Source organism: Ictalurus furcatus, chromosome 1 (assembly GCF_023375685.1).
Source record: "Ictalurus furcatus strain D&B chromosome 1, Billie_1.0, whole genome shotgun sequence".
NCBI lineage: Eukaryota > Metazoa > Chordata > Actinopteri > Siluriformes > Ictaluridae > Ictalurus > Ictalurus furcatus.
Window position 1 is genome coordinate 4,732,909 of NC_071255.1, and position 16,400 is coordinate 4,749,308.

Sequence of the window (16,400 nt, forward strand, 5' to 3'; positions counted from 1 at the left end):
ATCTTTTGGTTGAAGGTATCTGGAGAAGAAGCGTCTGCTCTTCCCTCGTTTTTTCTTCGTGTCTGATCCAGCTCTTCTGGAGATCCTGGGCCAGGCGTCTGACTCTCATACCATCCAGGCTCACCTGCTTAACGTCTTCGACAACATCAAATCTGTCCGCTTTCATGATAAGGTACAGCTTTATTGCGGCTTCAGATCTGTTTATTAATCTGTTACCTAATACTACTTCAATGGTTTTAGCTGAAAAAATCATCTTAACACAACATTTACTTCATTTATTTTAATGAATTTACATTTAAAATTTTAAAAATAATTTATTTCCATCTCCTGCTACCACTTAGTAACTCTTCTTTATGTGTCGATTTCATTTACATTTAACCTTAATTTGTGTGAAAAGTGGTTGGATAGTTTGATATAAGGGTGAGGTTAGCATAAATACTTTATTATTATTATTATTATTATTATTATTACCTTTATTAATGAACTACAAGTAACCATGAAATTAATACAGGCATATAATTCGAAGTCAAAAAATACTATTGTATTGTATGCGTTTATGCAATTTCTTCACACTCTGATGAAAAATGACTGAAAATGTTACCTCAGATGTATGATCGTATCCTGGCCATGTCATCACGTGAGGGTGAGACGGTGGAGCTGGACCGGCCCGTCACCGCCGAGGGCAACGTAGAGGTGTGGCTTAACGCCCTCCTCAAGGAATCCCAGAGGTCTTTGCACCTCATCATCCGTCAAGCGGCCATGGCAATCCAAGACCCTGCCTTCCATCTGATTGACTTCCTGGATTCCTTCCCTGCACAGGTACTCCAGGGTTAAGCCTCTGAAATGTAACAAATAATAGATATTTAATATGCAGTACCTGTCGTTGGCATTTCTTATTTCTGCTTTTAAAGTTTAAAGTTTGTCTAAAAATGATCTCATCTGGACACTTCGTACCATAATTTTTTTTTCTTATGACATCCTACAAATTCTTCCAGTAAAAAGCAGTTATCATTGTTGCTGTTGTTGTTTTTAATATGTTTATCTCATATTTCTTTAGGTTGGTTTGTTGGGAATCCAGATGATCTGGACTCGAGATTCAGAAGAAGCTTTGACTAATGCGCGTTATGACCGTAAAATTATGGCCAAAACCAATCAGTTCTTCCTGGATCTCCTCAACACTCTCATCGACATGACCACCAAGGACTTGAGCGCAATGGAACGGACTAAATACGAAACCCTAATCACCATCCACGTCCATCAGAGGGACATCTTCGACGACTTGGTGAGCGAAATAGACTTCGAATGAGAAAAATATTCATATTTAATTGGAAATTAAAACACATTTTGCTTGATACAAAAACCTGCCCATACACACAGACACAACACACCCCCTTACTTTGTATCTTGACTCATTAGCCATTTTTATCAGGTAGATAGAAGCTTTATGGAGCACTAAATTCTCAGCCAGGTTTCAGCCGGTCTTATTCATATGCAAACATTGTACTTCGCCGTTTGCATTTGCACCAATTCCATTTTAGAGTTTGTATGAATAAGAAATTGCTGGAACATTCAGCTTCCTAAAACTTCAGAACCTTCAGCAAATAAACCTGTGTTTATATAGTTCTGCACAAGTTAGAAGGCAATCTCTTGAACGATTGCAAACCAAATTACTCTGCTTGGCCTGTTCCAAATATAACACAACTCTGTTTATCCGTGCTTTGAACGGAAGCCAGATTTGCAATATTGAGTTATGTAAGTTTTTATATATTTATATAACTGCTCTGCACCAGCTCTGTCTCACACACTTTTCTAACTGAGTTTCAACTTTCACGGAGGAATAATTGTGCCACTGTTGCATTTTACCTTGTTGAGGCTCACAAAAGTCTCACAGTCAGGAAATTTAAAGGAACATGAAAAAGATAAATATACAGCATTGCTAACTTGGTTATTGATTCAATTTAGTGATTACATGTAGACAAAATCATTACCGAAGTGTATCAACAATAATTATAACCATTTTTAAATTATTTATCACCTTTTACCCTTTTATACATACAATCCAGTCGACCCTAATCACCTTCTGCTAGCTTTCATTCATTATTAGCAGTATGTCAATATGAATTCATAATATTTGCTAATATTCCATTACCATTCCTCTGAGATTCCTGAAGGTAATATTCCGCTAAAGTTTTTCAAATATTTCCTCTGACATTTCTTTAATGTTCCTCTTACATTCATTTAAGGCTCATCAATGTAATGCTTTTAAGGTTGTAAGGTTTTTGTAATATTCCTCAGATGTTCCTTTAACATTCCTCTAACAGTTCTTTTAAGGTTTGTCTATGGTTCTTGAAATCACTTATGTTTCTCTAAGGTTCCTCTCAACTTCCTGCAATGTTCCTTTAAGTAGGCCACTAGCCTTCATCTAAAGTTGCTCTAAAGTTTCTTTAAAATTCCTCTTAGGTTCCTGTAATGTCTTCTAACATTTTGCTTGCTGTTTTTGTCTTTTGTTCTTTTCTTCTAGTGTCGTTTGCACATCAAAAGCCCTGCAGACTTCGAATGGCTGAAGCAGTGTCGCTTCTACTTCAACGAAGATTCAGACAAGATGCTGATCAGCATCACAGATGTGGGCTTTGTTTATCAGAACGAGTTTTTGGGCTGCACTGACAGGCTGGTCATCACTCCACTAACAGACAGGTAATCCTGGGAGCAGGGGTGTTTATTTCATTAGTTAATTAGACTAACAGTGTTGTCCAATTATATTTCTCAAGCAAGACTCAGCATTTTTTTTTGTCATTACCGTGAGTTAAAATGCTGATTACATATTGAACTGTGGTTCTGTGAACAACAGATAACCAACATATGACTACCATATGGTGTAGAATTTGAAATAAATAGTGCTGTCATACAGGCATTTCTCTGGAACCTTCTCTAGATCTGAATGGCAAGGACACAGTTTTCAAGTGTTTAAAGAACCATGGTTAGATATACAACTAGAGTTGTATTTCACCCTCCGAACCTGGGTGAGAATCACACGGATTCTTCTGGGTGAGGAACTGACTCACTTTAGGACAGACTGGAAAGGTCTTTGGAAATTACCCCCTACACTTAAGCCACAATGAGAGCCAATGTAATTTTTGTAGATCCTGTAGAAGGTACACGGTGATGCCCAGATTGGAATATAACAGACTATCTGGAGCATCATGCCTCTAAGTAATCCCCATGAGTAGGAGACACTCTGTGTAGAGTTCCTGGGCATCTGGCACACCTAAAGGCTATGGTGATGACGTCCACTACCCACTGGCCCAGTCTCACTGTTTAGACAGGGATGCTCCTTGTGTATTTACTCTCTGACAGTTCAGTTAATCTAATGATTGAATCACTGCTGTTCAGTCAAAAAGGTACTGCAGATTATGTACTGCAAGGCCAATCAGTTGGTTAACAAAAATAAATTAAATAACTTTGGGTTTAATGACTTGCACATGGTCACCCCAGAATCATCTGGCCAGTATCCCATGCAAGGCAACGTTTCACCAAGCCATGCAGTTCTTTTTACTCAAATTATTTTTACTCAAAGCAGTATTTAAGGAGACCCGTTTCAGTTTGTCATCCTTCATGGGTTTATAAGCGTTGGTTTTAATAGACATAAGGGACCATACAAGGACGAGATCCCACACTGGGCTCTTGGGGAGTGTGGTGGAGGAAGGTACCTTGAGTAAGGTGTTGACAAGTTTATGAGCCCCCAGCCGTTCACTGATCATTGTCCTCAACCTGTACATCACTATGAAGCACCAAACCCACAGTTGCACATAAGCTAACTGAGGGTGCCAAGTGTATCTCTTCATTTGGGACAACAGATTTGTTCTGAGCAACAGTGGAAACCAAAGTGGGTGGCTGAAATTTGTGCAATGTGGGCAGAAATGTGTACAATGAGGACAGTTGTAGGCCAGTGCATCCTGACCCAGTCTAGATCTACCAGGGTGAACCACAATCAACAATGTTGATTTGGCATCACTGTGCCCTGTCAATCCTTTCCCTGATTTGGGCTACCACTTCTCTGTCTCAATAGAGCATCCACTGTACCATTGCACCATTATGGCAAGGGAGTTGCTCTCAGTGAGGCTAACCATGAGTGGGCACACCTGTGTAGATTTTGCGCCATCCAAACTTCTGCAACCCTGGTGATAGATGTATCCGATAGCCATGACCCACCAGCATCTGGTAGTCTCTCAGAACTGGTAGCAAGAATTTTGTTGCTAGATAGAACACCCTCAGTTCAGATTGGTTCTACTGTTACACTGCGGCTCCACATCTTGGTAAGCATGAAGTTGGTTCTTACTGACTGAAATAGGTAGAGACGATAATGCATAACTTATAGAGATGCATACAATTGTTGTTTTTTTTTTTTTTTACTGATTTAGGTGCTACATTACTTTAGCCCAGGCTTTGGGGATGAGTATGGGTGGAGCACCAGCTGGACCGGCTGGAACTGGAAAGACAGAGACAACCAAAGACATGGGCCGCTGTCTGGGAAAATACGTGGTGGTCTTCAACTGCTCTGACCAGATGGACTTCCGAGGCCTTGGCAGAATATTTAAAGGCAAGAATAGTTTTTCACTGGGTGTTTTAAGCTAGCTACATATGTCTCTTTTTTTATCCATATTTTTGAGATACAATGTGAGTGTAAGAAAATACAGAAATACTGTGGTTTTAAGACTTGGTTTTCAGTACTGTACCTCTAGCAGGCAGTGAATACACACACACACACAGACACACACATTATATATTTATATAATTCAAAAAAGTTGGGACGCTGTGTAAAATGTAAATAAAAACAGAATGCAATGATTTGCAAATCTCATAAACCAATATGTTATTCACAATAGAACTTAGAAAGCATATCAAATGTTTCAACTGAGGAAATGTACCATTTTAAGGAAAAAATATGGTAATTATGAATTTGATAGCTGCAACACGTCTCAAAAAGGACAGGCAACAAAAGGCTGGAAAAGTAAGTGTTACTAAAAAGAAACATCTGGAGGTTAATTGACAACATGACTGGGCATAAAAAGAGTATCTTAGAGAGGCAGAGTCTTTCAGAAGTAAAGCTGGGCAGAAGTTCACCAATCTGTGAAAAACTGCATCTACAATTTAAATATTAGAAACATATAGATAGATAAAAATCAACTGTTTCATGAAGTAAAATGATTCAATAATTATCATGCTTGAAAACAAAAACACAATTATTTCTGTTGCATGCAGCATTGACCATGATGTATCCCAATTTTCATCAGCTATAGAGATGAGAAGTTGTCTATATGCTAGGAGTCACTAGGCTATGATGTAGCTACTCTACAGTGAGGGAAAAAAGTATTTGATCCCCTGCTGATTTTGTATGTTTACCCACTGACAAAGAAATGATCAGTCTATAACTTTAATGGTAGATTTATTTGAACAGTGAGAGACAGAATAACAACAAAAAAATCCAGAAAAACGCACATCAAAAATGTTATAAATTGATTTGCATTTTAATGAGGGAAATAAGTATTTGACCCCTCTGCAAAACATGACTTAGTACTTGGTTTAAAAACCCTTGTTGGCAATCACAGAGGTCAGACATTTCTTGTAGTTGGCCACCAGGTTTGCACACATCTCAGGAGGGATTTTGTCCCACTCCTCTTTGCAGATCTTCTCCAAATCATTAAGGTTTCGAGGCTGACGTTTGGCAACTCGAACCTTCAGCTCTCTCCACAGATTTTCTACGGGATTAAGGTCTGGAGACTGCCTAGGTCACTCCAGGACCTTAATGTGCTTCTTCTTGAGCCACTCCTTTGTTGCCTTGGCCATGCGTTTTGGGTCATTGTCATGCTGGAATACCCATCCACGACCCATTTTCAATGCCCTGTCTGAGGGAAGGAGGTTTTCACCCAAGATTTGACGGTACATGGCCCCGTCCATCGTCCCTTTGATGCGGTGAAGTTGTCCTGTCCCCTTAGCAGAAAAAAAACCCCAAAGCATAATGTTTCCACCTCCATGTTTGACGGTGGGGATGGTGTTCCAGGGGTCATAGGCAGCATTCCTCCTCCTCCAAACACGGCGAGTTGAGTTGATGCCAAAGAGCTCCATTTTGGTCTCATCTGACCTCAACGCTTTCACCCAGTTGTCCTCAGAATCATTCAGATGTTCATTGGCAAACTTCAGACGGGCATGTATATGTGCTTTCTTGAGCAGGGGGACCTTGCGCGCGCTGCAGGATTTCAGTCCTTCACGGCGTAGTGTGTTACCAATTGTTTTCTTGGTGACTATGGTCCCAGCTGCCTTGAGATCATTGACAAGATCCTCCCGTGTAGTTCTGGGCTGATTCCTCACTGTTCTCATGATCAATGCAACTCCACGAGGTGAGATCTTGCATGGAGCCCCAGGCCGAGGGAGATTGACAGTTCTTTTGTGCTTCTTCCATTTGCGAATAATCGCACCAACTGTTGTCCCCTTCTCACCAAGCTGCTTGGCAATGGTCTTGTAGCCCATTCCAGACTTGTGTAGGTCTACAGTCTTGTCCCTGACATCCTTGGAGAGCTCTTTGGTCTTGGCCATGGTGGAGAGTTTGGAATATGACTGATTGATTGCTTCTGTGGACAGGTGTCTTTTATACAGGTAACAAACTGATATTAGGAGCACTCCCTTTAAGAGTGTGCTCCTAATCTCAGCTCGTTACCTGTATAAAAGACACCTGGGAGCCAGAAATCTTTCTGATTGAGAGGGGGTCAAATACTTTTTTCCCTCATTAAAATGCAAATTAATTTATAACATTTTTGACATGCGTTTTTCTGGATTTTTTTGTTGTTATTCTGTCTCTCACTGTTCAAATACAACTACCATTAAAATTATAGACTGATCATTTCTTTGTCAGTGGGCAAACGTACAAAATCAGCAGGGGATCAAATACTTTTTTCCCTCACTGTATAAAGAACGGCTAATACAGTAATGTAACTTATACGAGAAAAGTTATATTGAAATAGATGTATATTGAATTTTGTAGAACTTGTAGCACTTTATTTTAGAGTATATTAAGTAACTTGTAATTAATAGGTAAGTAGTAAGTAGCTAGTAATAATAAGTAAATATCTGGTAAGTAACTAGTAATAAAAAGTAAGTATTTGGTAAGTAGGAAAATTGTTGGTAAAGTAAATTGTTACTGCTATGTAATATATATATATATATATATATATATATAATTTATATATATATATATAATTTATATATTATATAATATTTATTATTATTAGGTTATTATTAGGTTTAGATTATGTGAAGTGTCCACCATAAGTCCCTTCTTTTCCTAACTGAATAGAAACTGAATCAGTTGCTCGTCTGTTTGTTTCTGAAGGTCTAGCTCAGTCGGGTTCCTGGGGTTGCTTTGACGAATTCAACCGCATCGAGCTGCCAGTGTTGTCTGTTGCAGCACAGCAGATCTCCATCATCCTCACATGCAAGAAGGAGCGAAGAAAGAGCTTCGTCTTTACTGATGGAGACTCGGTAGAAATGAACCCTGAGTTCGGCCTCTTCCTCACCATGGTGAGATCTTGGGGTGGGGGATTATACTGTGATCCAAGGATATCTGAGAGGAAAATGTGATATAAAGAAAACCATAATATTGTGTTGTATTATAATCATACACTGTAAATTATCTGTTTAATATCATACATATGTCTGAGTTTCATGCTGACTGCTTTCATCCTTTCCAATCACATGCTGATTCATTACTCAAAAATGGTTGTTTATTTTGGACGTGTGACTTTTCCCCATGGAGAGCACAAGCAGTGCGGATGAGGGGTTTTTCTGTTCTCCACCTTAGGAAAACAATAGCATTGTCAGATCATTCGGACAGGATTGTTTTTCATTACAGCCGATCACACCGTGCTACTTCCACTTGTTTTTTCCCCCCAGATAGACAAACATGGGGAAGTTTGAACAAGGGCAAATTTGAAACCTTATTATCTGTAAAGTATATGGTGGAGATAAAAAATAAATAAATTGATGCCTAAATGTAGATGCAGATTTTTATGTGTCTATATACAAAATAATTAACAAACAAACATATTTATATGAATGTATAAAAAAGTGTGTCTGTTTATAAGAAAACACTGTATAATATTATAAACACAGTACATTTACATAAGAAAAGGCTATACAAGTATAGTATTACAAATATTATAAAAAATATAAAATATATATAAAATATAAAAAATATCTACTATAAGTATAGCACAATAAATATTAGAAAATACTATAGATACATATTGTACAATAAATATAAAATTCTATAACAAAATAACTATACTGTACAGCACTCTAAATACTATAAAATTCTATAAGAAAATACATGTTATATTATGCAGTATATACTATGTGTGTAGTACTATAAATATTATCAAATATTTTAATAAAATTCAATATAATAAACATAGTACTATATAGTTCTCTAGAAAAAATGCTTCACTAAAACATGAGTTATAGTAAACTATTAAAATTCTACTGAAAAATACTTTTCTATAAGTATAGCACAATAAATACTTTATTGGAAAATACTGTATAGTACAATTAAAGTACAATTAATATAATACAACTATGACTATATAATGCAAGTATGATACAATTAATAGTCTAAAATTCTATAAAATATACTATACTATAGGTATAATACTAATTACGAAAAAACATATAATACAAAAATGTGTAGTACAGTTAATACTACAATATTCTGCAATAAAATGCCATACTATAAGTATATTACTGTAACTAGTATAAAATTCTACAGGAAAATACTATACTACAATATAGTACTATAAAGCATGTGAAATTCTATAATAAAATACTAATATAAGAATAACAATATAAATATATTGTAAATATTTTATAAGAAAATGCTATACTGTAGTGTAGTACTATAAATACTCTAGAATTCTATAGGAAATACTGTATAGTAGTATAATTAATAAATACTGTAAAATACTGTACTATAAGTATGGTACTATAAATACTGTATAACTCTATAAGATTATATATTATCTTCTGTTTTAAGTATATACACCAAAAATACTATAATATTCTATATTCTAAGAAAAAACAAGACATATAGTGCAATAAATACAGTACTCTAAAAAATTTATGTAAAATTGATTCTGTTTAAAGTTCTTCGCTTCCTAAGGAGGTTGAAAACCTACACTAAAACTTTTCTGAAAGGGAAACCCATTGTTGTAGGGCTCTATGTAGAACCTGGGACGGCGGCATATACTTTGTATATAATTTATATCCAAATTGTGTACCTTGAAGCTCAAAATATTTGTCATTGTTCATATTGTATTTAGAACCCTGGGTACGCGGGCCGTCAGGAACTCCCAGAGAACCTGAAGATCAACTTCCGCTCAGTAGCCATGATGGTTCCGGATCGGCAGATCATCATCCGGGTGAAACTGGCCAGCTGTGGCTTCATCGACAACATCGAGCTGGCCAGGAAGTTCTTCACCCTGTATAAACTGTGTGAGGAGCAGCTCTCCAAACAGGTACCAAAGTCCATTTTTTCAATGAAATATTCCAGTAGCTTCAGTAAATAAAATGTTTTTCACACCACAATACGATAATAATAGGTCTGATTTAAGGTTATCAGGATAAATAACAGTTCTGATCAACTGTGTGTGAAAACTGAAGACCTGTCTCAATTTCTCAAATTTCTATTTCATTACCTTTGTAATATGATCAACATAGTTTGTTTTCTCCTTGATCTCTCAGGTTCACTATGACTTTGGTCTGAGGAACATCCTGTCCGTCCTGCGCACATTAGGCGCAGCCAAGCGGGCCAACCCCAGTGACACCGAGTCCACCATCGTCATGAGGGTGCTGCGGGACATGAACCTGTCCAAACTTGTAAGAACATCGACTCGGTCCTGTACAATCTTACATTTTTTAAATAATTTTTCTAACACAAACATTTTTCAAAACATTCACGTTGCCATTAATGATTAATTATTAGCAACGGTTCAGCGCCACTTCCCAGTTTGTTTTCACCTTTTGAGTATTTTCCATACTGATGTTAAAAATGAAAATGTTTGTATACATGTATCATTTTTAGACATGCTGCTTCAAAGCACTAAATGTTCACTGAGAACTTTGAAGAGCATGCTTTATTAGGAAAACTAGCATTTTCATTTTGTCCCTTAGTATCACTCTATGCTTTTTCTGGGTTCTGCCACCAGATTGATGAAGATGAGCCGCTTTTTCTGAGCCTGATCGAAGACCTTTTCCCCGGAATACAACTGGACAAGGCGGGATACCCTCAGCTGGAATCAGCCATAGATAAACAGGTGCGGGTCAGAGAAATGTGTCTTGTGGTACAAATGTCAAGCTAGAAAAACAAGTGCACACTCGTTCTCAGATTTGCAGAAGGGAATATACGTGAAAGCAGAGAACATGAAAGAAGCCCACAAAGACACAGGGGAGAACGTGCATCTCCAAACAGGGCTCAGGATCAAACCCTGGAGGTGTGAGGCTACTAAATTTTTTTAATTGTGTTAGTTTGTCGTAACTGATTTGTGTGTGTGTGTGTGTGTGTGCAGGTCACAGAGGCCGGTCTTATTAATCACCCTTCCTGGAGGCTAAAGGTGATCCAGCTGTTTGAGACGCAGCTCGTGCGTCATGGCATGATGGCACTGGGCCCGAGCGGAGCAGGAAAAACCACATGCATCCACACACTCATGAAGGCCATGACGGGTAAAAAAACACACACACACACACACACATATAGAATCACGTACAACCCATCACATATACCGTGAGGCATACACTGTGTGTGTGTTTGTGTATGTATGTGTTCAGATTGCGGTCAGCCTCACAGAGAGATGAGAATGAACCCGAAAGCCATTACGGCGGCGCAGATGTTCGGCCGACTTGACGTCGCCACAAACGACTGGACTGATGGCATTTTCTCCACCCTCTGGAGAAAGACACTGAAAGCCAAAAAAGGTGCTTTTTGACCCCATTCCCATTCGTCTTTTTGCCCTCATTGTGGTTTTTTTTTGTTTGTTTTCTTAGATTTTTTAATTATCACATGGTCATGTCATGTTGGAGTTTCAGTGTTAAAAAAAACAAAAAAGGATTCAATGTTATAAAAAAAAGAACTGAATGATTGGACGTCTGAAAAACTCAATCGATCTCTAGAGCTTCAGACAGAATTAGAAATCAACAGAGCAGCAGAAAGCAGCGCGGAGAGACTTCGCTTCTCACACGATCAGATCACATCTTTAATCAGACAGAAACTCGAGTCTGAGTTCAACCTGAGGGCGAAACATAATCAAACATACGCAACTGTGTTATGGAGCTTTGTAGTGAGGACGCACGCACACGCTTCTGAAGACAACCCTGAATAATAAACAGAGAGCAGACACAACAACAGTGAAGAAAGTATGCACAATAGTATATCATGAGACTTTCACTGATCTGATCTGTATTTCTCATGTCCAGCTCTGCCTTAACGGTCTGTCTTTGTCTCTGTTAGTCCTGTCTCACTCACTGATGTCTTTATATTTACATTTTATGGCATTTTGGCAGACGCCCTTTTCCAGAGCGACTTACATTTATCTAATTTATATAACTGAGAAATTGAGGGTTAAGGGCCTTGCTCAAGGGCCCAACAGTGGTAGCTTGGCAGTGCTGGGACTTGAACTCCTGACTTTCTGATCAGTAACCCAGAGCCTTTAACCAGTGAGTCACCACTATTTATTGTCCAGCCCTGCCTCAGCACTGTCTAGCTCTACCTCTTGCTTTTTCATTGATCTCTCATTTCGTTAACTCGCCACACCCATGTCCTCTTCATCCCCTTTTGTCTCAGGTGAACATGTCTGGATTGTGTTGGATGGCCCCGTTGATGCCATTTGGATCGAGAACCTGAATTCGGTGCTGGATGACAACCGCACGCTGACGCTAGCCAATGGCGACCGCATCCCCATGGCGCCCAATTGCAAGATCGTTTTCGAGCCGCACAACATCGACAACGCTTCACCCGCCACCGTGTCGCGCAACGGCATGGTGTTCATGAGCTCCTCGGTGCTCGGCTGGAGCCCCATCCTCGAGGTGAGGGCCAATCGTTCAAAGATTCCCGAGTAGAAGTACAGCATATACTATAAAATGAATAAGAATTTGAAATAATTCTACTAACAGTTCTGCAATATTCACGCATGCAGGGCTGGCTGAGGAAGCGCTCTCCTCAGGAGGCCGAAGTGCTGCGTGAGCTCTTTTCTGGATCTTTCCCTGAGCTCTACCGTTTCAGTGTGCAGTGTCTAGACTATAAGATGGACATGCTGGAAGCCTTCATCATCATGCAGTGCATCAACGTGCTGCAAGGCCTCCTGCAAGTGCCCAAGGTATCGCAAACATATACAAAATTTTCACACCCCTACTCTTTGCCATTTTAGTGTGAATGCCGTGAATGCTGTCCAAACTTTTCACACTTTTAAAGTCATTCAAGTCAACTGAATTAACTAGAGCACGTCAGCAGGAGTGTTCTGTTTTGTAGATAAACTGTAATATACTGTAGATACCAATATTTATTAATTCACCCCAAGAACCCAAAAAAAGGTGGATGCAAACTTGTCGATATTCAATTAAATTCAATTAAATTTTATTTGTATAGCGCTTTTCACAATGGACATTGTCTCAAAGCAGCTTTACAGAAACATTTAAACACAGGATACAGATTTTAAGTGTGTGAATTTATCCCTATATTCTTCTTTTCATACTGTATATACATATAATTCTTATGAAATACTTGTATAGTTGGTCAGTGTTCTAAAACTACTATCAATACCCATAAAAAAACAGCGAAAATGCCTGCATAGCATCATCTTTCATATCATATCATATCTCCTGTTTTGTTTGAAACCCTCTTTTTCATTTTCCCAGCATCCCCATCTCCTTTTGTTAGAAACTCCTGAATACAGTCTGGAACAAAATGCCACATGTCGTCTTTTGTACTGTCATTCAAAAAGTATTTTCTTTCTGGAGGTACAAATCGCAAATTTGCACCCCGTGGGCTCTAGTGGGAATGCACGGACGGTCTGTTGTATGCTGCACAGCTCGGCAGAATCGAGTCTGTCACCTCTGGTTGCACCTCCTGGGTTTTCAAATAATGCCGTGATGCATTTGTGTCAGCGTTCACGCCAAATGAAAGAATAATCAGGATTTCTAAAGACGTGGAAGCTTGAGGTTTTATGAACAGGTTAGGTTTTAAAACTGTAACAACTTACTAAGTAATTAGAAATGACTTATAATTATATTAGTTACTAATATATTAGATACTTACTAACTAATATAATATTGACTTAGTTTGGTTTCTTGTAATGTTTTGGAGAACCATTAAGAAAATAAATGTTCTGTGTCTAAACAGAGTTAGCGTTACCACCACAAAGTGGATTGTCTTCCAATATCAGCATGTTTCATAGTGTTTTATTTTGTTTATACCACAGTAATTTACTAACTACTTACCATATACTTACTTTTTGTAAACACCATCTGCTTACTGCAAAATAAAGTTCAACCAGAATTTTTAATTAATTAAAGGACAGCACACCATACTTAAAAAAAAAACAACAAAACATTTATAGTTACATTTAACGTTGTGGAACATCATGCGATACTAGTTCGTTCCTATTATCACATACATTATAACAGCTATAAACAGTCATTTTGTCACCAGTGTCTTATTTTCTCTCACTTGAAGTAAAAAAAAAAAAAAAACCAAAGATAATAAAGTTGTTTAAAATCAAGCTTGTCGTGTTACTGAGAATCCAGAAAGCTCAAAGATTTTCCTGTGTTGGAAAACATTAAAGTTACAGCTTTACCTCTGACTGCTCCAAAGCACTGGCAATGGAGACTCCTTCTAAAAACGTTTCCTTGAAGAAAACTTCACCATATTAAATATTGGACTTTTTTTGTATTGAAATGGAGGTTGTTTTAAACAAAAACTGCTTAAACATGGGGTGTAACTGGCAGTATAATGTCTCAGTGACATTAGCTTTTTCTGTGCAATAATTTCTGATTATTTGTGTGTGTGTGTGTGTGTGTGTGTAGGAGCAGGGTGGCGAGGTTACGCGTGAGCACATGGAGCGTCTATACGTCTTTGCCCTCATGTGGAGCATTGGTGCCCTCCTCGAGCTGGACGATCGGAGGAAGATGGAGAGCTGGCTGCGTCGCCATGACAGCATTCGTCTGGACCTGCCGGACGTGTCGTCCCGCGGCGAGGACACCATGTTCGACTACCATGTCACATCTGACGGTCCGTGCCTTAAAATAAACACGATTACACGCACTCTTTCTCCCACTGTCTCCTTACTGTTCGTTTTGTCACTCCGCCTCACACTCAACTCTTCTCTCTCTGTTGTGCTCCTTCTCTTTTTACTTCACACACAATCGTCATATACGGTCCCCTTCCAAAACTATTGGAACGGCGAGGCCAATTAATTTGTTTGTGCCTCACACCAAAGACATTTGGGTTTGGGATCAAAAAATGGATATGAGACGAGAGTTTAGTATTTCAGCTTTTATTTCCTGGTATTTACATCTAGATGTGTTAAACAACATAAAACATGCAACCTTTTTGTATCAGACTACCAAGCTTTTTGGCAAGCAAAAGTATAGGAACAGAAACGTTTTGAAGTAAATTAAAGTAAATAGCACTTATTATTTGGTTGCATATCTCTTGCTTGCAATAACTGCATCAAGCCTGCGACTCACTGACATCACCAGACTATTGGTTTCTTCTTTTGTGATGCTTTTCCAGGTTTTTACCACAGTCTCTTTCAGTTGTTGTATGTTTCACGGGGTTCTCCCTTCAGTCTCCTCTTCAGGAGATGAAATGCTGCTCAATTGGGTTAAGGTCTAAAACCTTCCACTTTCTCCCTGATGAAGTCCTTTGTTGTGTTGGCAGTGTGTTTTGGATTGCTGTCTTGCTGCATGATAAAGTTCCGCCTGATTAATTTGGATGCATTTCTCTGTAAATTATCAGACAAAATGTTCCTGTAAACTTCTGAATTCATTCTGCTGATACCATCATGAGTTCCATCATCAATAAAGATTTAGTGAGTCTTTTCCAGAAGCAGACATCCAAGCCCAAGCCATGACACTACCTCCACCATCAGCTTCTATGTTTTGGATCATGAGCAGATCTGTAATTTCGCCACACTTTGGCCTTTCCATCACTTCGGTAAAGGTTAATCTTGCTCTCAAAGTCTTCTTCGAATGGTGGATACCTTCACCCCTGCCCTCTGGAGGTTGTTGATTATGTCACTAACTGTGGTTTTGGGGGTTTTCTTCACAGCGCTTACAATGTTGCTATCATCAGCTGTTGTTGTTTTCCTTGGTCTGGTTGTTAGTACACCAGTGGTTTCTTACTTTTACAGGACATTCCAAATTGTTGTATGGCTCTGATACATTTTCCCTCTTTTCTCAGCTTCAAAATGGCTTGTTTTTCTCCCATAGACAGCTATCTGTTCTTCATGTTGCTTTATCCTTTTTTATTTTTAAAACAACAAATACAGTCTTCACAGGTGAAAACTAGGGCTCAAACCAATAGTAGACATTCAGAGCTATTAATTCTTTAAACAATCAATTTAACAGGGCACACCTCATATTCTTCTTTTGATGTCAAACCCAAATGTCTTCAATGCGTAGCGAAAACAATAAAATTGGCCTTGCTGTTCCAATACTTTTGGAGGGGACGGTGTCCCATCAAAGTCCCCCCTTTTGTCTTTCGCTATAGATTCAGAATTTTCTGCCTTGTTTTCCACCCACAAACACCGTTTACCCTAAATCATACATGGGATATAAGTTTGTCAGCACAGACATAAGTAAGGAATTCAACAGGATGTGTGTTTTATTGTTGTGTTTTTTCCCCCTAACATAACGTATAACAGAATATAAATCATAAACACTCACCGGCCATTTTATTAGGATAATAAACGAATAATAACCCATGCAATTATCCAATCAGCCGATCATGTAAGCATGATAGCACGTAGGCAGCAGTACAATGCCTAAAATCATGCAAATACAGGTCAAGATCTTTTGTTAATATTCACACCACACATCAGAATTTGATCTTGGTGATCGTGGCATGATCGCTGGTTCCAGAAGGACTGCATTGAGCTGCTGATACATAATTGGCTGATTGGATAATTGCATGAATGATTGTATATAATCAGCATATACTATTAAAAACAATGGCGGTCATTCTTCATTGCTCTCTTTATCTCTCTTGCTCGTGTATCTATTTGATGTATTTATCTGTTTTATTTTATGCTTGACCAATTAGCTCACCACCAATGAAAGTGCCAAAAATACATTTTATACAGTCA

The 16,400-nt window shown here is 38.4% G+C and overlaps 1 protein-coding gene across 1 annotated transcript in view; it reads left to right on the forward strand.

The window, feature by feature from the left end:
- Positions 1 to 16,400, forward strand: part of dnah5 (dynein, axonemal, heavy chain 5) — a 109,248-nt gene that overhangs the window by 43,731 nt on the left and 49,117 nt on the right. The window contains exons 32-45 of the mRNA XM_053621281.1: positions 16 to 172; positions 607 to 819; positions 1,058 to 1,282; positions 2,522 to 2,694; positions 4,419 to 4,597; positions 7,385 to 7,572; positions 9,366 to 9,560; positions 9,787 to 9,921; positions 10,251 to 10,358; positions 10,611 to 10,764; positions 10,870 to 11,016; positions 11,882 to 12,123; positions 12,234 to 12,413; positions 14,119 to 14,323. Coding sequence (XP_053477256.1) covers positions 16 to 172; positions 607 to 819; positions 1,058 to 1,282; positions 2,522 to 2,694; positions 4,419 to 4,597; positions 7,385 to 7,572; positions 9,366 to 9,560; positions 9,787 to 9,921; positions 10,251 to 10,358; positions 10,611 to 10,764; positions 10,870 to 11,016; positions 11,882 to 12,123; positions 12,234 to 12,413; positions 14,119 to 14,323 — 2,501 coding nt within the window. The remainder of the gene's footprint in view (positions 1 to 15; positions 173 to 606; positions 820 to 1,057; positions 1,283 to 2,521; positions 2,695 to 4,418; positions 4,598 to 7,384; positions 7,573 to 9,365; positions 9,561 to 9,786; positions 9,922 to 10,250; positions 10,359 to 10,610; positions 10,765 to 10,869; positions 11,017 to 11,881; positions 12,124 to 12,233; positions 12,414 to 14,118; positions 14,324 to 16,400) is intronic.